General features: G+C 42.7%; 1 protein-coding gene and 1 non-coding gene across 2 annotated transcripts; both read right to left on the reverse strand.

The window, feature by feature from the left end:
- ZCCHC8 (zinc finger CCHC-type containing 8) lies at window positions 1-25,989 on the reverse strand. The gene is given in 15 exon segments (XM_044921126.1): window positions 1-2,024; window positions 6,471-6,588; window positions 6,854-6,940; window positions 8,612-8,733; window positions 11,975-12,038; window positions 12,040-12,118; window positions 12,378-12,520; window positions 12,977-13,037; window positions 13,624-13,689; window positions 13,806-13,909; window positions 17,280-17,357; window positions 18,644-18,749; window positions 20,345-20,419; window positions 24,064-24,106; window positions 25,789-25,989. Coding segments are annotated over 15 exon segments (2,130 nt in total). The 5' UTR covers window positions 25,988-25,989; the 3' UTR covers window positions 1-1,239.
- Window positions 19,775-19,909, reverse strand: LOC123326689. The gene has a single exon (XR_006541258.1). It is a non-coding gene; the product is annotated as a small nucleolar RNA SNORA9 (small nucleolar RNA).
- Window positions 25,990-27,828: the final 1,839 nt, after the last annotated feature.

Genomic DNA, 27,828 nt, shown 5'->3' on the forward strand with positions numbered 1-27,828 from the left:
AAGTATTTAACATTTTCTTCAATTTCTAGCACGTTCTGTGAGGGCCTTGAAAATAAACTGCCTCTTTCCCAGGATTTTCTTTCCCTTTCCTGTTTATGGAAGAGTAGATGTGGTTATTCGAGTCCTCAAAACGAAGAAAACGAAATCTGGAATGGTCTGGAATGGTTGTAGTTTGCTCCCCCTGCTGGCCTGAGAGCAGGATCACACTACCTGAGACTAAGTTCAAATTGTTTATTTTCAGGGACGAGACTGTAACAATGTAATGGCATTCCACTTAAAGACAAAACACATAGTCCAGCACTACCTTATATAGCTGACAATTAAAAGCAATTTGTTTCTGTCTACCTTTTATTTCTAAGTATTAATTATCTTAGGGTTCAAATCTAGAAAGTTATTTTTGTACAAAGGTTAGCTGCCCTCCATTTTTTTTTTCAAAATAATTACTTTAAAAGATTCTGCTGTCTCTATAGTTAAGGCTGAAAGAACACTAAAAATACTCAAACTTGCATTTTACTAGATTTTCTTTGCTACCACTAATTTTTGCAACCACATAATTTACGTCCAAACTTACAAGGTTGTATACACTAATTTAACTGTGAATCGTTTTTTTTGTATTCAAAGTCTTAGATTATGTATATGAAAGCTAATTTATTAAACCTTTGTACACAAAGATGAACATACCTGTATAGCAAACTTATATGAGGAATGAAGTTACAAAAAAGTAAAAGTGTTATTAAAATTGATGCGTGTAAATCACTTACAAAAATACCCCAAATGGGGTAAAGCTGCTCATCCCTGATTTTTCTCATTTGGTTGTCAGAGTTGAAATATGAATTTAAAATGGTTAGAATTTTTTCTTTTAAAAAATGATATATTAAACTTATATACAGGATAATTAGCAAAATGTAGAAAGGGAAAACAATGTACAAAAGACAGATAAAAACCATCACTCCCGACAGACACAATCCAAAAGTAGTAGAAACCTTAGCAAACCATCTCTAAACCAGCTCTTACATTCCCGCCAAGTTCTTATCAATAGAAGAATAAAATATAGTAAACCAGCAAGCCCAGTCTTTCTGTTCTTTAAAACAGGCCTGACTTTAGGCCACAATTAAGCTTTGGATAGATTTTTAAACATGGGAGGGACAAATCGGAAAACAATTTTATCTCCACTTGGTACTAATTAACAGAACACAAAGTTATAGATAATTAAATAGTTCTTCGTGCTAAGTCAAGCAGCTATTCAGAGGCCTTTTTGTTTTTCTGCTGGTTTCGGGGCGAGTTCTTTAGCAAGTTTCTTATCCTGAGGTACATTCCAGTAGATTCTGCCATATTCTCAAATTCAAATGGCGTTATTCCAGTTGCAAACTTGCTCATGTCAGGTACGGGACTATGAATTGTAGTGGCCGTTGAAGGACTGGTGTCCACACGAAGGAGCTTCTGACTGCCTCCGTTTCTAATGTCACAGTCCGACACAACACTGCCATTATCAAGAGGAGCATCTTTGGAGTCCGCCTGAGCAGACTCTTCCTTTTCCTTCTGACAAAGCAGTGTAGGCTCAGAATCTGGGCTCAGAGAACGTTCAACTTCTGATTTCTTTGTACAAGTGTCTGGTACCTCGGGCTCATCAGGCATCATCTGCTTTTCAGAGGTTCTCCCCTCTGCAACAGGGAGGTCTAGCTCATTTGGACAAGGCGAAGAGGCGACCGAGTTCCCGGTGACAGGTGTGTCAACAGGAATATCAGAATCACTGTTCACGCTCTCGGCCTGCTCGAGGGCCGCCCATATCCGCCTCTGCTGTTCCTCAAGTTCTTCCAGAGTCAGCGAGTCCTCATCCATAGCTGCGGACGCTGTTCTGGTCTGGGGGGAGCCGCTGGGAGTCAGGGGCGGGGTGCCCTTGGGGAGCGGAGGGGTGAAGATGGGTGGAGGAGTCCCCCGTGGCAGTGGGGGAAGGGTGCCAGGGGGCAATGGGGGCTGAAACTGAAAAGCTTCGCTGCTTGGAGAGCCGTGCGGGACCTCCGCATCTGAAAGAAAACAGTGAGGATACTTGAAGTCGTCGCAGCATTTGGTTTTACCAACATTTCTAATTTGAACTCAGGTGTATCCAGGGATTCAATGGCCAAATAAGCTGGCTGGGGAGGGGAACACTCTGGAGGCTCAGGTACCACAACCCTCACCACCTGAGAAGAACACCTGCAAGAAGAGCTACAGGCTCTTCCGGCACCGAGAGCTTGAGGGAAACCCCTTGAAAAATCCATCTGTATGCTGTGTGCATCGTTGCTGAGTGAGGAACAAGAGCACAGAGGCAGAGAGGAATTTCCAGGTAGTCGGCCGGCATGGCAGACTGGGGTCCATGGAAAAGCGGAGGGGACAATGGCGGGAAACGCAGGCTGGGTGAGCTGTTGCTGAAGGAGACGAAGCTGAGGAGACAGGGTGGGATACCCGCTGGCCTATTTCCCAGTTCTGCACACCTCTAGTCTAGACTGCCCGCCTGAACGGTGGGTTCGTCCTCACACCTGTATGTCCCAGACACAACAGATCCGACCTGCCCCAAACAATCTTTTCCTCAAACCTGGGCTCTGCTCCCACATGCTGTTCTAATGGTACCACCGGTGGTGTCTGGTCGAAGTCTCCCAAACTGAACCAGTTCATCACCTGAGTCCTTCCTCTCCCTCTGCCCCCCAGCCCCCGGTCATCTGTGCCTTTGGACTCAGCTTCCTTATATCCATTCTCCAAACTACTTACCTTTGTAAAGCACGAATCTGGTCCCATTAACCTTCCCAACTCATTCGAAACCCCCAGGACAAAGGCTGATCTCCTCTGTGCCTTACAAGACCCTCTATGACCAAGAATCTGCCTGCTTCCACCATGTCATTTCTCACTGGCAGGCTCAGACCCAGGTGTCACTCTTCTGTTGGCCCAGCGTGCCGGAGTGTCTCACGCTTCTGCACTGGCATTTCCCATGGACTCAAATGCCCTAGCCCTGTTCATATCCATGGTAAATCCTTGAATTTATCCCTCAAGATGCAGTTCCAAGTCGTTCTTGCTCAGGTCTATGACCTCATCCAGCACAGCGGCTCGGCTCTTCCTGTGTGACACCAAGACAGCCTGTAACCGGCTCTGTGGCTCTGTGTGTCTCACCACGGGCCACATTTATAGTAAAATGACGTTGATACCTCTGCAACCCCTCGGCGACACAGACTGGAAACTAAGGGCAGCAATTGAGTCTCATGAATCTTCCTGTCCTCAGGGTCTAGTAGAGGCTCCAAAACAGCATAGGTTTTAAAAATTTGGCAAGGGCGCCTGGGTGGCTCAGTTGGTTAAGCGACTGCCTTCGGCTCAGGTCATGATCCTGGAGTCCCTGGATCGAGTCCCGCATAGGGCTCCCTGCTCGGCGGGGAGTCTGCTTCTCCCTCTGACCCTCCTCCCTCTCATGTGCTCTCTCTCATTCACTCTGTCTCAAATAAATAAATAAAATCTTTAAAATAAAATATTAAAAAAAATAAAAATAAAAATTTGGCAAATTCAACAGAATTAACACGATCTTGACAGCTATGCAAAACCAGCCTGGACTTTCTCGTTCGGGCAGTAAGATCTGTGAGGTAACATACTGTCCCTTAGATTTTAAGAAATCAACTCAGATGAGTAAAGAACAGCTAAGAGCTGAAAGGAAGGATGAATACCAGTGAGAAGGGCAGGGAGAGCCGTCAGGAGAGAGAAGCCTGAACGAAGACGCCATTACTGAGGTGTTGCTGGGATCTGGGCACCCGGCTAGAAATGGCGCCAAGTGGATGCAAGTACAGATGAACGGCATCTCTCAGTCTGGGAATCCCAAGGATACCACTGGTGCTCTTCACTACAATGAACACCATGTAGGAGGAGGGGACAGGCGGCCAGGAGGACAGAACACCCGCCAGTAAGTTATGTCTTTAACAACCAATGCCTGTTATGCGTTTAAGAACAAACCATTCCAAAGTGTAACGGGAGCTTGATTAGCACAGACTACTGGGGTATGTATTTTTTTTTTTTTTAAGATTTTATTTATTTGAGAGAGAGAGAATGAGAGAGAGCAAGCACATGAGAGGGGGGAGGGTCAGAGGGAGAAGCAGACTCCCTGCCAAGCAGGGAGCCCGATGCGGGACTCGATCCCGGGACTCCAGGATCAAGACCTGAGCCGAAGGCAGTCGCTTAACCAACTGAGCCACCCAGGCGCCCTGGGGTATGTATTCTTGATGGGAGAACATCATTGTACACCAGGAAAAGACACGAAGGCAGCTCTGGTTCACAATTCCAAACCAAATCGCTAAACCCATGCGTTTGTGACAAAAGTTTTCCACAGGAAAATAATTACACCAACTCAATGTTTCTTTTTGGGAGTGAGCCGTCCCCAGAGGTCACAGGCTCTGCTCCTCCTTTCGGACTTCGGTCGGTGCAGGGCAGGAAGCAGCTGGGTGGGGGCTGGGCCGGGACTGGGGGTGGGAAGGCCTGCCTTGCTTTAGGACCACACACCTGGGTGTTAGTAAGTCAGCCTGGTTCAGTGAGCAGGCCACCGTGGCTCCCGCAGAAGCAGCTCTAACATCTGGCCCTGATAATCTGATACATTATTACTTGTGGTGGTGCCCACAGCGAGCCTCACCTTTGCCGGCCCCGCCTCAGCTCGCCAGGCCGCGCTCACCTCGGCGTCTGGAACTGAATCCCTTCCTCAGGGCGGGCCTGGTGCGGGGCCGCTGCTGGCGCTTCTGCCTGCTTGCACACACTTGCTAGGGGTAGTTCAAGGTCACAGGCTACTTGCTAAAGGCCCTCTGGTCCCAACCATGGGCAACAGCAGCTGGTTTCGTTGATAAGCCCCTGCCTCTTTAGAAGAACCACACTTGTAACTGAAACCGCTATAAGATGCACTCACCTCCTGAGGACAAAGGACCACATGAAAAGAGCTTCCTTGCCCAAACCACAGGCTTCAAAGATGAGCCAGTATGAACCTCTACAAAATACCAGGATCAGAACGCTGACCACACACTAAAGCTCAAGCCTAAAGCCCATGTCTTGACCACCATGTGTCTCCATGCATCTCTCCATCCCCAGTCAGTCCCTTCAGTGTTTCCTCTCAACCCACCAGATGTCCGGTCAGGGTCTTTGAGAGTTGCTAATAGCAACCTGCCTTCCCACCTGGGTTCTGAACAACTTAAGTGATCAGTCAACAAGTAATAAGTAATAGTAAGTAATTCTTTTGGAGAATTGCTTGTTTTCAAAAGTTCATACATGTGGCAAAGACTGTCGTAATTCTGTCGTGAACTCACTGACCTTGTGAACAGTGAGACTGGATATTGAAATCAGGCTGCTGCTACTAAAAGCCCGGGCTGTGAACGTGATTCTGGCAGCAAGAACTCTGGTGGCTGAGACTAAGCAGAGCAAAAATTTGGGGAAAATGGGGGGGGGGGGTTTGATTTTGGACTTTAATTACCTTGTATTTTAAGGGAATTTAATCTGTGACCTTTGAATTCTCCCCGGGAATTTACAAATAAGAAAGGGATTCACAATCACATTGGGGCAATTTGTATTGTTAGCATCTTATCATCAGGGTATCTAAATGCACTTCATCTTCACGTTGCCATTTAATCTCATTTTAGAACCTCTGATGTGCAAAAAGGACCAAAACAGCTGGGCATACTTTGGGATAGGAGGTAGCGCAAGGAGTGACTTTTCAGTCTTGGATTCAGAGTAGCTTTGCTAAAGATTTATCAAATTCACCTGAAGTTCAGATTCATTCCAGAGCTTTCTGGGGGCAAAATCTAGGCTACTCACCAGCAGTCCCAAGAGGAAGCCCAAAGGACCCGTGGTTGGTATTAGGGGGTGAGGGACACAGCAAGGTGGGTGCGTGCCTGTCCTGATCCACTACTGACCTGCTGAGGCCTGTCACAGTCCTGGTTGGCCACAGCTTCCATAGTTAAGCCCAGAGGATTAAGAGAATAAAAAGCCAGAGGACTATTGGAGGGCAAGGCCTCTGTTCCCCTGTGGGTTTCCAGAAGGACAAATTTCCTCATGGCCTCTCTTCCCTGGAAGGAGGGGCGACTTACCGAGTTGGGGCAAGAAGAATGGGAAGAATAACTGGGGAAATTTGGCTCTGTCCTTTTTCCTCTTGGGATGGAGCTGCTAAAGCAGACCACTTTCCACACCCTGTCCCAGAGCACTGCCCCTATTCGAGGGCCAGTCCAGATCCAGATCCAGGACCACTGGGGCTGGGTGGGTAGGACCGCCTGACTCAGGAACGTAGTAAGCCGGCCCTCACTCCAAGATGTCTCCTACCTGACCCTGTATCAGTACTAGAGGTGATGCTCTCATCTCCAAGGACAAAATCAAAGCCTTTTAGTGCTCCTCAGGCACCCCCACCCCCGCCGGCCCCCATGGAACTCAGGAGCACGCACATTCGCCCTACCTTCTCGGTGAAATCAAGACCACAGGACGAAACCTACCCGAGTCAAGCTCCATGTCTGCAGGCGAGGTTGCTGAGCCGCTTTCCTTCTTCTGCTTCTTTGGGCTGCTAGGGCTGGACTGGGACGAAGACCTCTTGCTGCCAGACCTCACACTTGGCTAATGGAGAAGCCAAGCCAAGCAGGAGTTAATGGGGTAGACAAAGAATTAGATTCCACGCCTTCCCTCCAACACCCGCAGAAAACCAGTCTGGAGCTAAGTGTAGGTAAATGGTGAATGTAGCTACCCTTTTCCTTATGACTCATCAGAAAACACAGAGCGCTTTATATACAAAACAAAAGAGCACTAAGATGCTAATGAGTTACAAAATCCCACAAATAAAGGCAATACATTCTTATCAACCACACCCTAAAAAGCTATTTACCGCTTGGAAGTTAGAAGTAAGGTAACTGGCAAACACGTCCTTCTGCTGACAGGCCTGCATCGGTATGGACCCAAACACCCTCCACTCCTGATGAAGAGAAGAGAAGGAAAGAACAAGCCTGGATTTGGAAAACATCATACTTCTGAGATTTTGTAAAGTGGAGGTCTCAAATGACATTTCTGCTTCATCCCTGACTTCTCCTTTTGGGGGGAATTAATGAAAATGATGGTGCACTGAAGGGGAAAAAAACCCCAACCAACTCTGCCTGCAAAATGATCCCCACTGAATACTAAAAGCCTACTTGACAAAATCACTTGCCCCAAAAGGGTCCCACCTACTCCAAGCAGAAGTTCTAGGCAGTGGCCGTGGACTCCCGGCAGGCCTCCCTCCCCTCAGGCCCTGCACTGCCCACAGCGCCTTCGCTCCTAACACACTTGCTCACGCTGAGCTTCCACCTTCTGTTCTTGTCCTTTCCAAACCCAGCACTCATCTTTATGGTTCAACATCACTTCTCTCTCTTCTCAAGAGCACGTGCAACATTGGTTGTCAAGAAAAATCACTCTGGGCTCTTGTCAAACCTACAGATTCCCGGGCCAAGTCAGTTCAATCTGAGGGTGGGACTCAACAATGTGCCTTTCTCCCGTGCGCCCCCGGTGACTCTGATGTAGGCCGGTCCTGGGACCATTTCTAGAGGCACGGACGGCTCGTGCCATGCAGTTTAGCCCTGAATTAATTACACACTTGTCTTCACCTCTATTTGCTAGACTCTAAGTTCAACCTTTGCCTTCTTCTTTGCTGCCCAGTTCCTAAGAACACCTACGAAGGCATTTTCTATTGAAATATCACCACCACCACCGCTACCACAGTCGAGTCTTGAAACATAAAATAAAGTTGGAAGAGATTAAATGTAGAAAACCATTCTCATATAGAATGAGAAATTTTACTTTGAAGAGAAAAAATGGGGAGAAAGGAATTACAACATAGAAAAATGAGTCGCTGTAACTTAGATTTATAAAAGGCTTTACTTTCAAAGTAATTCCATAGAACCGACAATACTACCTCAGAACCATCCCATGTTTTAAAAACATAATCTTTTAATTTTAGAATAGTTTTAGATTTACAGAATCTAACCATTCTTTTTTTGTTTTTTAAGATTTATTTATTTGAGAGAGCGAGAATGAGAGAGAGAGAGTACATGACGGGGGGGAGGGTCAGAGGGAGAAGCAGACCCCCTGCTGAGCAGGGAGCCCGATGTGGGACTCGATCCCGGGACTCCAGGATCATGACCTGAGCCGAAGGCAGTCGCTTAACCAACTGAGCCACCCAGGCGCCCCCAGAATCTAACCATTCTTTTTAGCTCCTTTTCATAAGGCATAAAATCAGAAAAAACTTTTTTTTTTTAATGAACACAAGATTTCACTTAAGATTCTAACAAACATAGGGGCGCCTGGGTGGCTCAGTCCGTTAAGCATCTGCCTTTGGCTCAGGTCATGATCTCAGGGCACCTGCTTCTCCCTCTCCCCCTGCCCCGCCACCCTGCTTGTGCTCTCACTCTCTCTCTCTCTCAAATAAATAAAATCATAAAAAAAAGTAAAAAAAAAAAAGATTCTAGTCAACATAGAGGAAGTTACAAAGTTAAACACACAAGTAACATATTTACTTCTTTACATAACAGTAACTGCTACATAAGCTAATGTTTTGAACAATTGTTATAATAATGTCCCATCCCCAGAAGAGTAAAAAAAACAATATACTTACATCTGGAATTCCTCTGGGAGTAGATATATTAAAACCTGGATAGTTTACCAGTTTCGAGAGATCGTAGGTGACGCTTTTATTCTGTTGGGCTTCCCCAGCTTCCGCTTCCCCATCAGCACCATCTGCAGCAGACCATCAGAGCATTCGTACTGCTGGATACCAAGGTCAATCCCTCTCCAGACCAAAAGTGGGCTGGTCAAGTGCTTATATCCACGGCAACAGAATCATTCTGAGAATGGCTTCGATTATAATTTTTCTGAATCATTAGATTAGAACTTTTAAACAATGTAGACAGGATACTTTAATTAAAATAACTGTTTAAAATCTTGGAAACCTGGGTTCGTCTGTGAGTTGCTTAAAAGGCTAGTCTGCATTGATCTGATGACTTGCCTGATACTCTATTCCAATGCCTTTATTTAATAAACAAGTAATTCTTATTATGTACCAGACACTGTTTTAAACGGTTTATAAGTATCAACTCCGTTCATCTTCATCAACAACCTTAAGAGGTACGTACTATTAAAGCCACTTTACAGATGACAGAAGGATATTTGGGAACCACTTTATTATTTTGAAAACTACTGAATAAATCATGCATTTATTTTGCCAGTCCTATGATGTCTACATACATAAGGTAATCAAACAGTTTGCAAGTTTCTCTTTAGATAAGTATTCCAGCTAATAAGCTAAGAAGTAATGAAAGAATGAGGATATAACCATTTTGCAACCCATCATTAACAGGTATAAATAGCAATGGTCATCAGTGACAGGTTCCATCACAATAAACAGAGGGGCAGAGGAACATGCTAAAGCAACACACCATGGGGATGCGGCACCAAAATCTCAAAAACTCGAAAGGACAAAATACAGTTTTGTTAAAAACAAGGAAGTGAACCTATAGATCAAGAGATTCAAGAGACTCTCAATCATCCACAACCTTTTGTCCAAAGAATCTCTACTCAAACAAACTAAAAAAGAGAGGGAAAGAAAAGACAACAGAAATGCAAGCATCTACAGAAAGTGGCGTGAGTGACACTTGAACGCTGGCATGATGTGGGGGGATACTGAAAGGCCTGTCCCAAAAAGCTCTTCGGCACTAACTGAGAAGGGGTGGCCTGGTGAATTTTTTTTTTTTTTTTTAGATTTTATTTACTTATTTATTTGTCATAGAGAAAGAGAGAAAGAGAACACAAGCTGGGGGAGCAGCAGGCAGAGGAAGAAGCAGGCTCCCCCCTGAGCATGGAGCCCGATGCGGGACTCGATCCCAGGACCCTGGAATCATGACCTGAGCCGAAGGCAGATGCTTCACCGGCTGAACCACCCAGGCGTCCCTGGCTTGGTGAGTTCTTTTATTTTAAAGATTTTATTTATTTATTTGAGAGAGAGAGAATGAGAGACAGCACAAGAGGGAAGAGGGTCAGAGGGAGAAGCAGACCCCCTGCTGAGCAGGGAGCCCGATGTGGGACTCAATCCCGGGACTCCAGGATCATGACCTGAGCCGAAGGCAGTCGCCCAACCAACTGAGCCACCCAGGAGCCCTGGCTTGGTGAGTTCTTAAAAATATTTTTAATTACTGGGTGCCTGGGTGGTTCAGTCGGTCAAGCGTGTGCCTTCGGCTCAGGTCATGATCCCGGGATCCTGGGATCGAGTCCCGCATCTGGCTCCCTGCTTAGAGGGGTGTCTGCTTCTCCCTCTCCCGCTAAACCCGCTCGTGTTCTCTCTCTCTCACAAAAACAATAAAAAAATCTTTAAAATATATATATTTTTTTAATTCCCTAAGTAATATACAGAAACATCTTCATTTTTAAAAGATTTAGAGCATCGGAGGGAAACTACAGTCTCTAGTCCAATCCTCTTTCTTTCTCAGGGGGAACCACTGCTGAGCTTGCCAGATTGGTTAAGACTTTTTAGAAGTTCTTTTAAAAAGTATTCTTACCATCTACCACATTGCAGGTACTGTGCTACATGCTAGGGGATATACTGGTGAATAAAATAGGTATGGTTTTAGCAATTACAAATCTTACCATCTAGCTGGGAAAATAGAGAAATAGAACCAAGAAGTAAATACATACAAATTGTGATATGGTATGAAGGAAACAAAGAGGGCCCAGTGATAAAGACCGGCAGGCCAATTAGGGAGACATATATTTAAATAAGGTGGTCAGGGGCGCCTGGGTGGCTCAGTGGGTTAAGCATCCGACTCTTGGATTTGGCTCAGGTCCTAATCTCATGGCTCCTGAGATCTAGCCTCGAGTCAGGCTCCCTGCTCAGTGGGAGTCTGCCTGGACATTTTCCCTCTGCCTGTTCCCCACTCGCCCCGCTTGCGTGCATGCTCTCTCTCTCTAATAAATACATAAATCTTAAATAAACAGATAGATAAGTAAATAAGATGGTCAGGAAAGGCTTCTCTGAGTCTGAATCCTAAAATCTAAATGGTTCTCAGTTAACATCTTGTAAAAATACATTTTACACAAATGTCCTCAGAAAAAACATAGAGCATGGTTTCATTCATATGGAATCCTTCCTTCCTTCCTCCCTCCCTCCCATGTAAGATGAATGGCATCATTGGTAAGTTAGGCAGAAACTGAGTATTGTACAGAGATTTTGCCATGTCAGCTCACACAGATTCATTCCACTCTTTAAAGACTGCAGGGAGGGGTGCAGGGAGGGGTGGCTCAGTCGTTAAGCATCTGCCTTTGGCTCAGGTCACGATCCCAGGATCCTGGGATCGAGCCCCACGTCAGGCTCCCTGCTCAGTGGGAAGCCTGCTTCTCCTCTCCCACTCCTTCTGCTTGTGTTCCCTCTCTCGCTTAAAAAAATAAATAAGAATAAATAAAGACTACAGGGATTCCACAGCCTAGATCTACCATCGTTTATTTATAGCCATTTTTCTTTAGGGTCTTAATGTTGTTTTTAACTTTTCATAGTCACATTCAATGCTATAAAAATACATATACATACTTTCCTTGTGCACATGTGTGAGTATTTTTCTAGAGTAGATACCTAAGAGGGGGGTTCTAGATTGCAAGAGGGTTTATGTAATCTATATTTCTAGGTCTCCTGCACTGATGAATAGATTTGTTACCACTTCTTTTTTTTTTTTTTTAAGATTTTATTTATTTGAGAGAGAGAGAGAATGAGCGTGCACAGAGGGAGAGTGAGAGGGAGACGCAGACTCCCCAATGAGGGGCTTGATCCCAGGATCCCAAGATCACGACTTGAGCTGAAGGCAGACGCTTAATCAACTAGCCAACCGGGCACCCTTCTGTTACCATTTCCATCAGATATTACTCAAATTCTCTAATTAAGGAGAAAAAAAAAAAGATAACATGTAAGCTGACTTATCTAACTTAACAACTATACCTCTTCCATCATAGAGCGCAAGCCCTGAGTTCTCCAGTTCAGCCTCTTTGAGCCACCCGGGGGGGGTATCCGAGCTGGCGCATTCGATATATAAAAGGTGGAAGGCTCTTGTCCGTCACACCTAGTGCATCCTGAAGTTCCTCACTAAGGAAAAACAAAAGAGGAAAAAGAAATATAGTAGTCTTGTTTGGATGAAAACACAAACGGTCCCCAATGTTTTAAAACAATGCTTCACAACTGCACACGGGAGATTCCAGTGAATATTTCTGAACGAACTGATGCGTATTCTCCAGAGCGGGGCTGGAGCACACCCATATACTGATGATTACCCTCAAGACACAGAGAACGCTCCATATACTGGTGACATAGAAACGACAGTCTATGGAAAAAATCACAGAGGTACCTAATGACTCCCGGCTTGAATCTTCCAAATCTTTCTTCCACCTCTTCTGCATGGTATCGCTGCTGAAAATTCTGGCTATTCGCCTCGCCACAGGCATCCATATACTCTTTTCTCTTTTCACTTATTCGAGCAGCATTCCGCGGCTAGATCACAACGCATTTGAGAAAAATGGAAACAAGCAGTTTAGAAATTATTTTAGGAACTGAATAAATATAAGCACTCTGTTTTAAGCCAAGCAAACAGATTATTCCAATTTTAATATATAACAAACAAGTACAAAAGAAAGGGGATATATTAGAAAAATAAGCAAAGAAGCTCTTTATTACCTTGATATTATCTTAACATAAAATCAAGTTTTTAGAATAAACTCTAAAAAGTAACTCTCATGTTTCATTCATCTCAGACACAAAGCACTGTAATAATTCTTTTTTAAATATAAGGTCTTAAAATTTAAGTACAAATTTGAAAGGTTTCAAATTCGAGGACCAAAAGAAAGTTAACTAGCAAGTTTCTTTATCTCACACAATGCCATAAATGTGTGGAAAACATTAGAAAGTTCTAGTTCAAAGATTTTTTTTTTTTATATGAGAAAAATTTACCATTGGGCAATCTTTCATTTGATGTTCTTCAGAACCACAATTGAAACAGTGAGGCTTTGGCCTATTTGGTCAAAAAACAAAGATGTGCATAATGTAAATGAAGATATAAAAGCAAATCACTGCAATTCTTTATGACAGCGAAGTGTATCAGAGAGACAAGAAAGCACGCAGATCACAGATTACTAATATCTGCAGTCATGAGTACACTTTCACCTCCTATACTCAGCGATTTAAACAAACAGTACTTTTAACCAACTCTTTTAACCAAGGACCCTTATGTTCCCGACTGATCTGTCACCTCTGGGTTTTGTCAGTGGTTAATATAAGAGAAGAACCGAGGCAAACAGATTCTACTTCCTTTAGGTAACTTGGGAGGGGGCAGGTCCTCAGGCAGCAATCAAACTGACAACAACAATGACCTTCTCCACCCCCCCAAGCGTATTAGGCGTGAACCAACGAATTCCAATGAACAGATGACTGATTTAAACATATTAAATGTCTATATATTAAAATTCTAGCTTAATCTGTAATTTATTTATAGTAAGCCAGCAATGAAGAATATTAATTTTTCAAGCTAAAAGAGTTTATGGTTTTGGTTAAAAAAGTCTTAAAAAGAAGAAGAAAACAAAACAACTCCCCACACAAACCTTTTTGCCTTTACTTGTATTTCTTGCCCTTCTAGAGAAACAATGTGGCTGAAGACTTGCTGGTACCTTTAGTGAATTTTATTAAGGAATAGTTATCATAGTCTGCAAAATTTGGTAAATTTTTTTAAAGGTGAACTTAATGGCAAGATGCATAAAAGATCTTCATTCACTATGTAGGATACTTGGGTATTTCCCATCCTTCGGTAAGCTGAGGGTTTTCATTTAGTAGCGGTTGCCCCAATTTATCAAGGCAAAAATTAGTAAAATACAGGACACTTCCTACAACCTGCAGAAAACAAGTCAAAAAATATTGCTATTTAAGCAGGAAAAAAAAAAGACATTAAATTATGTAAGACTATGATTAACTCTTTTAACAATTTAATTTTGGAGGAAATTCTTAGAAGTCATAATCAACTCCCTAGTTAAAGGAGCCAGATTTTGAAGTGTAAGCAAGGGCTGCTTCTTTAAACGCCCCTGTCTCCCAGATCGGAGCTCCCCTCTCAGGAGATCATTACTATCAGCTGCATTCTCCTCAGACTTTAAAAATAAAAGCTTTGACTTGTATGTTTCCCTCCGATTCCCCATCTCTGCTTCCCTTAGCGGCAAAGACAATTCAGAAAATTCGTATTTACTATTTCCACCCTCCCTCCCATTTCCCCTTTTCTTTTCCCTCTGATTCTGGGGGAAATATCATACACAGAAGTTGAAAAAATGGTACAGTGAACACCCAGCTAATTCCTCTCCACCTGGATTCAACAACTGTTGCTATCTTCCACGCACGTGCACACATGCACATATACTTTTCACTGAACCACTGGAATAAAGTAAGCCATTATTTTCTCTCGCCGGAGATTAACGTAGTAACGTAGTAACTTCCTAACCAGTTTCCAGCTTCCACACATAACCAGCTGCAGCCTCTTTTCATGACCTTCACCCCTGAACACTTCAGGATGGGTCTCCTGAGGATAAGAATATACATTCTCCTACAAGCCACAATACCACTGTCACACCTAAGAAAATTAATAAATCCTTAATATCATCTATATCCAATCTCTACTGTTTTCCCAACTGTCCCCAAAATGCCTTTTTTCCCCTCTAAGCCAGGATTTAAGGTTCATGTGTTGTATTTACATGTTAAATCATTTTAGTCTCCTTTAATCTGGAATAGTCCCCCACTTTTTTTTTTTCTTAGATGGCCCCTCCATTCCCTCCTGAACATCTCTGGGAAGGCTTCCGTTCCTTCCACGGCGCTACGCTCCCCAATGACCCCCCGACAACTGAATTCACTGCACAGCTCCGTCTTCGTCTCAACCAATGAGCAGCAACCGACACAGCTGATTCCTCCTTCCTCAGAGAAATGCTCCTTTTTGCTTCTAGGACACCATGCTCTACCCTGCTGACCAGACCTTCTCATCTCTCCATCTTCTGTGAGACTTGGTCCCAGTCCTCCTGTCTACCTGCACTCTCGAGGTGATTTATCCGGACCCATGGAATGAAGGATGAATATGCTGACAACACCCAAATATCCAGTTCTGCCTCCTAAACTCCAATCTTGGATATTCAAGTGCCAACTGACAGCTCTCCTGGACCCGTGAGAGGCATCTCAAACTCACCTACTTAAAACTGAACTGGATTCCCATTCCCCTCCTAACCCGCTCCTCCCACCAGTTATTCCCATCACAGAAAAGGTGAGGACACTCTTCCGGCTGCTAAGGCCCAAAACCTGAGTCATTCTGACTACTCTCTCGCTTTTGTGTTCTACACATCCAATTCAGCAACACATTTGATCAGTTCTATTTTCAAGGTATTTCCAGGTTCGAACCACTTCTCACCTCCACCACTGGCTCTCTAGACTAACTTGCCATCTTCCCTCACCTGATATCAATACAAGAACTTTCCCGCTGGCTTCCAGCTTCCACATGTAAACCAGCTACAGACTATCTTCCACAGAAAAGCCAGTTCTTTTAAAAATTCAAGTCATATCATGTCACATTTCTACTTAAAAGCCTCCAATGGCATCTCATCTCACTCAGAGTAAAACCCAAAGCCCTCACTATGGCTTATAAGGCAACACAAAGATCTACATCTTATGTTCCAGGGTCAGAAGGCCTGGATTCACACCCTGGCTTTGCCCCTGACTAGCCAAGGGACCAACAGCAAGTTACTTAGCTTTCCATGTCTGTTTCCGCAGATGTAAAATGAGAATAACAACAGTAACTTCATGGGCAGTATGTGTAATGAGCTTAGAACAGTACTTGATACACAGTGAGCAAGTTTAAGTGTCTGCTTCTGCCCCAGGGCTTTCCACTCACTTTGTCTACTGCCTGGAGTACTCTTCATTCCAACTGCACCACAGCTCACGCCCTCAATTTATCCAGGGCTGGTTCAGAGAGGCTGTCACCATCTACTCACTATACAAACTGAATGCCCCATGGCTACCCTCTAACTCCTTGAGCTGATTTACTTTCTTCAGAGCTCTGCGTCCCCCACTAGAATGTAATTCAGTGAGAGCAGAGACTTTGCCCTTCTTTTTCATTGCTGTGTCCTTGGAATCCAAAAGGGTCCCTGGCACAAGTGAGCATTTGGCAAATATTTATTACTCTTTATTAAAGGACTAAATGAATAATACATAAAATTCCCACTTTCCAGGCAGGTGCCAGTCTCAATCCCAGAACCCTAGAGTTAGATGGGACATGAAAAGTTATGTAGTTCAAATTCTTTCTTTAAAGCACCTCGACAGTATCTCAGGCTTTGCCTTTTTACAGTGACATGGAATTTGCCTTTTTTTTTTCTTTAAATGAGACCTACCACTTCATTTTCACATCTCTGATAGAAATTTGCACTAAAAGTTGACTTGCAATGTGCCTCTTTATAGTCCATCCAGTCACTGGTCCTGGTTCTGCCACTTGGCACTACACAGAGTGATTTAAAATAACACCTTTTGCAAATAACAGCCTTTATTACATTTGCAGAGATGTGATACCCCCTGTCAATCTCTTCAGCAATGTTGGGGGCTCTTCATTACCCCAGCAGCCCCACCTCTTCAAGACTGCGGTCTGTCAATGGGGCACAATACTCCCTAAACATGAAAACTAGTCAGCCTTGAACAGAATCCAGGATTACATCATCATCTTAAAAAAAAAAAAAGAACTCTTTTTTTTAAGTTGCAAAATCACACCACTCCATTGCAGTGACACAGTGAGATTCCGCATAGGTACGGAAAGGCCTAAATGTAGGCTCATCCCTGTTATGCTCCTTCTATTTTTCACCCACCACTTGAGCTTGTCAACATTTTTAATCTCCTATCTGCCATCTGTTATATTAGTTACTTATCCGTCCCCTCTCAGCCTCAGCCATCTGTAAGTGCACATGCACGCGTTCTAGATCATCATCCACGTTCTCGAACATCAACCAAAAGAGGTTTGTCAGGACAAAAATAAAGTCCTCCGAAGTATGTCTACTGTGTATACAATAGTTACTAAAAAGCAAACTATACTATTTAGAGGCTGAAGTCTCCACCATTGTTTATAACAAATTTCATGAAAGGATGGGGATTCTTTGAGGCCATATGGCTACACCACCTTAACAATACCCAAATGACAAAGGATAGGAAACATGTTATCTACAGAATTCAAAACTAAAATGTCCACACTTACACTAAAAGCTTCCTTGTTGTTTTTAATGGCACAGGATTCTTCTACTTTATGGTCCTCTTCTAGCATAACACTAGATGGCTAATGCAAAGAAAAACACGTTACAAAAAGTAACCAATCTTTACCAACTTCGAATTTCAAATATTAGAAATTTAAATACACCCCTTATTTTCTAATACATACCACTAAGGTATATTAAGCTTTTAATTCATTGTTGTCATGATAGCTAAATTTGGAAGCTAGAAATGTTTACGAAATAAATTTCACCAAGTGGAAAAATTTTTAAATTTTATAGAAGATACAAAAGACAGCACCTTCTGAAGCATTAGTGTATGCTATGCTTTTGTGTTACTGAATACTAATTCATGCATTAAATTTAATGAATTAAATATTTAAACTCTCAATACTTAAATTGGCAAAGCAGACTTTATCTTCAAGTCAGATAACCAGAAAGATTAAAAAATATGTGATTCTACGTTACTGGTTAATATGGATAATATAACTCTCACAGACCTCAGGCCGCTATAAAATTCTGAAGTGCTCCCTGAATCAAAAATTAGGTAATCAGTATGGTTTTTATTGTTAAATGTATTTTGTTTCTTGAATCTTTAAAAACTGCATATGATACATGAAAACTAAAGGTGATGAAAATTTAATTAATCAGAACACACTGTTCTCCAACCTGAGGATAAACAGCTAACAACCCTATTTGAAAGACTCTACTTACCTTAATTTGGAATTTTAAAAAAAGCCCCAAAATCATAGTTCTGATTTTTTAAAATATAAATTCATGCTCTAATAGTCACATAGTGTAATTTTTTAGATTTCTTTGTGCATGCTATGGATTTTTTTCCCAACAAGGAGAAGGGAAAAAAAGAATGGCATGAGAACCTGTTGGTTTTAGAGAAAAAGAATTTATCTTTTATAAACTCCAGAAATACAGATATTTTTTTCTGGCTTCAAGTTAATTTTCTGCCCCAAACCATGTGTCCAAGTGAGGAAATGGGGGGGAGGGGGAAGACTAATTTTGAGGGAAGCCAGGTCTGAATATGACTCCCCTAAGAGAAGGAGCCACAAAGCAAAAGAACCCCCTGAGGCAGCACTGGACAGCACTGGACAGCACTGGCAGACCAGTGAAGGACGCCCAACTGAAGGATGGAGGTGAACAGTCTTAACAATCTTGGGTTTTTTTTTGTTTGTTTTTTTTAAAGTTGTAGTTGACATACAATGTTATATTAGTTTAAGGTGCAGGACATAGTGGTTCCACTTAATCATTTTCATTTTGATACAAGAGGCTCCCTGTGGCCTAATAGTTGGCAGTGAAAAGCATAACCTATTAATCTTAAAGTCTCTTAAATTTGAAATACCTGGGGCAAAAGATTAAAGGAAGTCTTTTCCACATCATTTTTCTGCTGTTCCTCAAATCTTTTTACTAAATTTGATACAAATTCCTCTATTTCTTGATGATATTGCCTGCATGAGAGGACACAACAGTCAGAACCCAGAGTAAACACTGAATAGACTGAAATCTTATGCATTATTAGAAGACGTCAGGAGTAAATTCTGTTATCTTGTTTTTCAAAGGTTTAGCAAATCACTGACTGACTATAATATTCAGGAACCTATTTCTTAGGAAAAAAATATACATTGTTGCCGAGTTAACAAAATGATTATGAAAATCTAACTCAGTGTTTGGCATGTAACAGTGGCAAACATTTGTGCTGAGAATAGATGGATTTTATTTATAAATTGTACAGATTTAAATTCTGAATACATAATCCATGTAAAACATGGTTCAAAATCCAAAAGAAGTAAAAGCGTTCCGTAATGAAAAGCTTCCTTCCTGGCTGCGTCCTAGCCACCTATCTCTGCAACGCAGAGACAACCAAGGCATTCTTCCCTGTCTTCCTCCCAGAGATTCCCTATGCACATAGAAGGAAACACCTATTTAAATGTTAAACTGGAACAAAATAAAACCAAAAATGCAAAAGAAACACAAAATGAAGTAGCACAACCACGGAGGACCACTTTCTCCAGCTTTCCAGGTCAAGAACCGCGTTCAACACGTTATAACCGTTAACACTCAGCTCCGGAGGTGCCGAAGGAGACCAGATGAGGCTACAGTGGGGCAGCCAACTTGCTCTTCACCAGACTTGATCTTTCAGGTCTCTTTAGCTCTGACACTCTTAAGATTTCTGCAGGCAAAATGGCAGATTTACAGTGCCAGAAATTAGAGTGCCATAAGCCAGAGCAGACGCTGAGTCAAATCTGACGGCGACAGCAGTGCTGGTGGCCAGCTGTGCCCGGCACCTTGCTACCGCCACACTCACCACCCGGCGTCCCCACCCCTCAGAGCCTCAGGTTCCAGCTGGGCTGAGAGAAAGGCGGTAAAGGGCCTGCCACACAGTTAACACGCTCTATATGGTTCCCATTACCTTCTTCACCTTGCCTAGCGCCTGCAGTAACAACAGATTCAGCGAGCCAGGAGAGGGGCAGCCAACTGTCTGAAATGTCTATGACCACGCTCCGAGGGGGGGACAGGGCAAAGCCTCAAAGCATTTCAGGACATTCTAGCAAGCACTGCAGGAATGCACTGAGTCACCCTAGCCCCAAGCATGCCGGAAGGCTTGCTAAGGTCGCATTCTCACACTCACACACACACAATCCCGTGGGTAAGCTCTGAAGACAGCCAACAGGGTAAACTCAGTTACCTGATTTGGGGGGAGAACCGACTAACGTTACTTCCTGATGCAGTGGTAGCAGAGGCTATTACAGGTGCTCATTTAGCTACCTAAGAAGTGGTTATCGTTAGTATCCTGTTTTCTAGTGAGAAAACTGATACGCAGACAGGGTTGTGACCTGCCCAGATTCACATATGCAGAAAGTAGGGGCCCAGATTCAAATTTAGCTTTAGAGACGCTAATGTCCTTGCTCTTAATCATGGTTCCCTAAATTTTAAGTAAAAGAATAAAGATGGAATAAATACAAATGAAAACAGCATACTTATAGAAGACATTGTTTCATAAACACATTAACTCATTATACGTAGAAAAGGGGAAATTACTTACTTTGAAATAACATTGTTCATAAATAGAATCTGTAATAAAGGTCCATCTAACTTAGTATTGTTCACCAATATTCCACTAAAACAGAAGTTAAAACATATTCTTAGAAGATCTTAAAGTAAAATTCATAAATGTATAAACACACAACTTTTGTAATTATTAAGTACCAAAGAGCATAGATTATTTTACAAATAAGATTAAAAACCACTAAGAACTCTTGTTTTCTCAAAAAAAAAAAAAATCTAAGTTTTCACAAACTTTTACCTACTTTAATGGTTTTACATAGAGGTATCCCTTACATATTTTTACAAATATTTCACAAAAAAATTTAAAACAATAGTTAATCTTTCAGTTTTCAACCAAAAAAATTCCTTAACTAATGCCTAGTTTCTTTACATACTGGGGGAAGGGAGGGTCTGGATAAACCAGCAGGTTAAAAGAAGATATTTCTAAAAGAATCAGAGTAAACTTAGCTTAGAAATATATAGGAAAATGAAACACTTTAAATGGACAGCCTCTTAGAGGGCAGTGCACATTCCAGTATTTCAAATCCCAGATACTAAAGCAGAGATATAAAAAGTATACTGTTGGGGAACCTGGGTGGCTCAGTCGGTTAAGTATCTGCCTTCGGCTCAGGTCATGATCCCAGGGTCCTGGGATTGAGCCCCACATTGGGCTCCGTGCTCCCTGCTTGGTGGGGAGCCTGCGTCTCCCTCTCCCTCTGCTGCTCCCCTTGCTTGTGCGTGCTGGCAAATGAATAAATAAAATCTTAACCAAAAAAAGAAGTATTTTGTTCCGGATTTGATTTTCAAATACTGCTAAAAAAGAAAAAAAAAAAGTAGAATGTGGCCCCCAAACCGGAACAATATCCTGGTGGTAACCTGGACCAGCTGAGTCTTAGATTCCGCCTCTCCCCACCTGCCTCCTATTCCTTTACCTGCACAATATGTGAAATAAATCAGTCTATATTTGGAATTGCTTGCATCAAGAACCAAAAGTAAAATATGGAGAGGTTCAGAAGTTTGTTTGAATTTGTACAAACTTCTCTTTTTTAAAAATACATTATGTTTTGGGGCACCTGGGTAGCTCAGTTGGTTAAGCATCCGAGGTTTGATTTTGGCTCAGGTCGTTATTTCAGGGTCATGGGATAGGCAGGTCCAGCTCCAGGCTGAGAGCAGAGTCTGCCTGAGATTCTCTCCCTCCCCCTCCCCGTGCCCTTCCCCCTGTTCGCTCTCAAGTGCACTCATTCTCTCTCTCAAATAAATAAATAAAATCTTAAAAAAAAAAAACACAAACAAACATGACTTTTTGGGGGGCGCCTGGGTGGCACAGTTGGTTAAACGACCAACTCTTGGTTTTGGCTCAGGTCTAGATCTCAGGGTTCTGGGAATCGAGCTGGGGGAAGGGCTCAGCACTGAGGCACTCAGTGTGGAATCTGCTTAGGACTTTCTTTGCCCCTCCCCTCTGCGCTCCTGTGAGCACACGTACAAGCACGTGCTCTCTCACTCCCTCTCAAATAAATAAGTAAATCTTAAAAACAACAACAAAAAAACCATGATGTTTTTAAAAACCACACACAACTGTATGGTCCTTAACTACAGTCCAATTTGAGCAATCAGCTATAAAGACATTCAGTTGGGGAAATCTGAATATGGACTGAGCTGGGAGTGTAAAGAGAATCATGCCAGTTATTGTGACAGTGCTGTTGTGATTATGCATGACAAAATCTTGTTTTTAAAAAGTCACATACTGAAATATTTAGGGTAAAATGTGCATATGGGATGAAAACATGTATATTAATTGTACTATTCATTTTCCATACATTTGCAACTTTTCATAATAGTTAAAAATGTTTATTGGACAAAAAGGAAAGAAACTTCTGATCATGACAGTTCCAAAAATAAGGATTAAACCAAGAGGCTGGGGCTACAGATTTTATCTATATAATTTTATTTCTTTTTGTTTCTAATTTTTTTTTCTTTAAGATTTTATTTATGGGGCGCCTGGGTGGCTCAGTCGGTTAAGCGACTGCCTTCGGCTCAGGTCATGATCCCAGGGTCCTGGGATCGAGTCCCACATTGGGCTCGCGGCTCAGCGGGGAGCCTGCTTCTCCCTCTTCCTCTGCCTGCCACTCCCCCTGATTGTGCTCTCTATCTCTCTGACAAATAAATAAAATCTTAAAAAAAAAGGTTTTATTTATTTATTTGACAGAGACAAAGCGAGAGAGGGAACACAAGCAGGGGGGAGTGGGAGAGAGAGAAGGCAGGAAGCCCAGTGCTGGACTCATCCCAGGACCCTGGGACCATGACCTGAGCCAAAGGCAGACGCTTAACGACTGAGACACCCAGGCGCCCTCTAAATTTTCTATAGAATGCTTTATCAGTCTGACAACACAAAGAGCACTAATTCTAAAAAGAAAATTTTAATTTATTCCTTTTTTAGGATACTAACGCCTATCTCATGTACTGGTAAAGCCTATGACGCTATCATTTAAACTTGAGTGATTATAACCCCTTTGTAAATGTTTAAATTATCAACTATTAGAAAGTGTGCTTATCTAAGTATCTTTAAATATTAAAAAAATTATGATTTTTGAGGAATCCCAGTTATAGTCAGTACACTTAATATCTAACCATAAACAAGTTTAGATCCACAAAGTGTACTCACATAGAGGAAGGAAGGTAGGGCATGGGGAGGTTTCCAAAATACATCTAAATTGGGTGCCTGGGTGGCTCAGTTGTTAAGCGTCTGCCTTCGGCTCGGGTCCTGATCCCAGGGTCCTGGGATTGAGCCCCACATCGGGCTCCCTGCTCCGCTGGAAACCTGCTCTCCCTCTCCTACTCCCCCTGCTTGTGTTCGCTCTCTCACTGTGTCTCTCTCTATCAAATAAATAAATAAAATCTTAAAAAACAAAACAAAATACATCTAAATTCTGAAATTTTTAAACCTTTAGTTACTTCAGCTGGTACCAGGGACAAAAAAGTGCATGTGACAACTGGATCACGGCCCCCCCAAATTCTGAAAGCTTGATAATACCATTTCACATAATAAGTCTGTAGTTTGACAAATATTTTAGATTTAGTAACCTGTTAGATAAATTTGTATTAAGATATGAGCATTTGTTCGTCTATCTCTTAAAGTCAGATGTCTGAACGCAAATCTACTCATTGTACTTTCTTCAAAAGCACACTAATTTCTCTTTTTCTAAAATGAAATTTCCATCATTTCTATTTAGAAATATATTTTAACTGTATAAATAAATCTTCACCTAGAGTAATACTGTAATCTTAATTCTAACTTCCCAGAAATGTTTGTGGAATAAGAACAGCTAGGTTGGCAACTTGCCTGTTCTGGACATTAAGTTAAAATTTTCTGGACATGTTTCACAAATATTTTTACTCAGTCAGTTTAAAAGTTATTCAGGTATACAACATAATGATCCAATATTTGTATATGTTGTGAAATGATCACTGCAATAAATCTAGTTAACACCCCCTAAAATAAACTAATAAATTAATTAAAAATTTAGTGTAGTTAGAATTCAAATTTTACAGCCAGAAATTAAAAATAAAGGATCATTACTGATTTCTTCAGAGAACGCTGAACAATTAAAAACGATACAAAAAAAAAAAGATACAAAAGTCCTACTCTTCTTACAAAGAAATTATAGCTAAATATTAAATATTAATAAAGGACAATGTTGTAATTGCAATATCTCATACCTTGGTCGAGTCAGAATGTTCAATTTTCTTTTAAGTTCTTGATGTTATTACTTGTTAAGGAATATAAGCCCTCATTAAAGAAAATCATAAATATCATAAAATTCAACTATTCATTTCGGTGTCAGAGTGTTATAAACGTTAAAAGACCCGCAAATATTTTGAGGATGACACACTTAACTGAGCTCCTGTTTTGTTGCAGGGCTAGGCATTTAAACCTAAAAACTAAAATAGTTTTCTCATCTCTTCCAACATAGATCTTCTAAAACAGGGTCATGTAGTTCAAAAGACTAACAGACGGAGGGCGCCTGGGTGGCTCAGTTGGTTAAGTGACTGCCTTCGGTTCAGGTCATGATCCTGGAGTCCTAGGATTGAGTCCCGCATCCGGCTCCCTGCTCAGCAGGGAGTCTGCTTCTCCCTCTGACCCTCCCCGCTCTTGTGCTCTCTCTCTTTCATTCTCTCTCTCAAATAAATAAGTAAAATCTTTAAAAAAACAAAGACTAACAGACTGAACCAAAAGTGTTATTCAAACAAAGGTGCCCCATCAAAACCTAAACAGCAATTCATTTAAAAAAGAACAGCATGGGGGTGCCTGGGTGGCTCAGTCGATTAAGCATCTGACTCCTGATTTCAGGGTCCTGAGATGGAACCCCAAGGGGCTCCCCGATGATGATCCTGGAGTCTGCTTGAGGTGCTCTCTCCCTCTCCTTCTGCCATGCCCCCGCTCATGCATCTCTCTCTCTCAAAAAAATAATAAAACAAAAAGAAAAATAAAGAGCAGCATGATAAGTGATACAGTAAAACAAACGGTTAAAGACGAAGAATCTAGGATAGAACTATGTTCACCGTACAATCCTTTCAACTTTTCTGTATTTTGAAATTTTACATATTAAAATGTAAAGGAAAACTGCATCATGAAAAAAGTCAGACTTCAAAAACCTTTAAAGATGATTTACCAACTGCTTTCAGGGTTTCATTTTAAACGGGGAACTATTTGAACCGAAATCATCTGCATACAGTTAAAAAAAAAAAAACCAAACACCTCTAAGAATGTAAATAACCAGACTAACAAGTCTTGCTAGAAAGGCTGTAATCATGTAACTAAGCCAAACGGAAACTTACTTGGCGCGTTTTTTCCTAAGGCTTTGCAACGCACCCTCACCACGGAAGGTATTCAACGTCGAAGAACTTTAAAACGAATCCCCAATCTCAATCAGGCAATTAACCATTTCTCTCCGCATGCTTCAAATCCTTAAACTCCCAACTCCCGCATCCTAAAACCACTAGCTTCTGCCCCGCTATAAAAAAACCCCCAGATCTACGCTAAGGTCTGAGTATCGGGCTATCTCCTCATATACAATTATAACATGACCGCATCAACTTAAGCTTGGCTGCAAAAAAACGAAATCGGATAAGGACTTCAGAGAGGAGAAGAGGAGGTGATGACCAACCTACGATCTAGCAGTCTGAAATAATCCTAAAAACCAGCCCCGGTTTGTGAGGCGCGAGGAGCGAGTCTAGTCCATGACACGGATCTCCGGAGGGGACAGGTTCGCGCCGGGGCACCGAGGCAGCTTACGCAAACCGAACCCTCGATTCTCCGCCCGCCTGCGGGGCGAGAGAGAGACTGCCCGGAATTCTGGCCCTCCTGGAATTTCCGCCCGCGCCCTCCCAGACATGCCGCCCACCGCACGCCGGTGACCGGGCCCAAGCGAGCGGGAAGGATATTCTCGGCGCGGAGCTGCTCGATGGTTTCCTCGCACTGCCGCAGCCGCTCCCGCAGTTCCGCGTCGCCGACCCCATTCTCGTCCTCCTCGTCGCCGTCGTCATCCTTGAAGCGGGTGTGGACAGGCTTCGGAATCGACTCCTCTGGGTGGTCAAACGCCTCGAACAGCTCTAGGTCGCCAAAATCCACCTCCGCCGCCATCTTGGACTGTGGGTAAGATTCGAGAAGAGGCAGAGGGGGCTGCCGGGCCGGGGGCGAAGGTTGTAGGGCGGCACCGCTCGCTCGGGCTTGGGCCGCGCTAAGCCACCCGGTAGGGTTTTCTCCCGACGTAGGCCGCCGAAGCTGCACAAGGGGCGGGCCAGTCCCGAGAGACTACAACTCCCAGAATGCAATGGCGTCTCTCAGAGCCACTTCCGAGATTGCTCGGGAGAATAGCATGCTGGGACATGTGGTTTCTAAGCGACTGTTAACTCATTGTTTGCATTGCATACTGGGATTGGTCCTTTTTAAATGTGCAGAAAGCCTGACTAGATCATAATGTGTTAAAACAATATGTATTGTCCCTGTGATGCATCTAAGGCTGAAATATCAGAGCACGACGCATGTCTTATCACAGATTCTAGTGTGCGTGCTAAATTGCAGCAAGAGAATAAGGAACACTAGTTTTGTCACAGATTACCTTTGTGATCTTGGACAAGCTACTTCAGTTTATTGAGCTTGTTGCACTTTTTCATGAAAAACTAGCTAAATCAGACCGTTTTAGATTTGTCTGTTGCTGGTTTCGGTGGTTTGTCTCATTCAGTCACTGATTCGTTCAATAACATTTATTTACCACGTTCAACGTACCAGGCACTGTTCCAGAGTTCGAGGATGCAAGAGAGAGCAAAATAGATAAGTTACTGCTCTGGTGGAACCTACAGGCTAACAGAAGAAAGAAACAACAACAAAATAACCCTCACTGCTCCCACTCTTGGGTCCAGGTGGATGTTGATAGGTGTCCATCATATTAAAAAAATATGTGAAATGAAAACAGCAAGTTACGGGTATGTAACGATTTACTTTGACAGAATCTGTGGGAATCAGTGAACTGAGGAACTGAGGTTTGAACTAAAACATAAAGTGTTAGGAGGGCAAAGTTGGTGGTGAGAGTACCGCGGATGGACTTAAGAGCCTCCTCCTTAGAAGAAATATGCAGGTGAAATGAGAAGAGAGTGGAGCACAATGAGACTGGTACATTAGGCCAGTGCTCACAGACCAAGTTAGGGATCCTCTCTCCATCCCCAAAATTGGGAAGTCATTTCAACATTTCAAACAGGTGGTGTGTTTGTGACTCACACATTTCCATTTTAGTAAGATGGTCTTGATTGTGATAGAAACACGATTGAAAACCCAGCAAAAGTAAAATTCCAAGTCGAGTAGGTTGATGGGTTTTTGTAGTGGAACCAATACATGTTTGGATTAGGGTAGTGGGAATAGTGGTGGAGAGTTGATGTTTAGAAGTAGAAAATATTTAGAAGATAAAATTGAGGGGTGCCTGGGTGGCTCAGTCGTTGAGTGTCTGCCTTCGGCTCAGGTCATGGTCCCAGGGTCCTGGGATCGAGCCCCACATCAGGCTCCCTGCTCCTCAGGAGGCCTGCTTCTCCCTCTCCCACTCCCCCTACTTGTGTTCCCTCTCTCACTGTGTCTCACTCTGTCAAATAAATAAAAATCTTTAAAAAAAAAAAAAAGAAGATAAAATTGAAGCAACAGCTAATTGGAGGGTTGGATACAAGAAATGAGAGTAAACAGGTCATGAATATTTCTCAGGATTCTGACTTAAGAAACTGTTTGAATAGGGGTCCCTGCCTCAATCAGTTGGGCGTCTGCCTTCGGCTCAGGTCATGATCCTGGGGTCCTGGGATCGAGCCCTGGTCGGGCTCCCTGCTCAGTGGGGAACCTGCTTCTCCCTCTCCCTCTGCTTGTGCTCTCTCTCTCTCTCTCATAGATGGATGGATGGATAGATAGATAGATAGATAGATAGATAGATAGATAGATAGATAGAT

Source organism: Neomonachus schauinslandi, chromosome 14 (assembly GCF_002201575.2).
Source record: "Neomonachus schauinslandi chromosome 14, ASM220157v2, whole genome shotgun sequence".
Taxonomy (NCBI): Eukaryota; Metazoa; Chordata; class Mammalia; order Carnivora; family Phocidae; genus Neomonachus; species Neomonachus schauinslandi.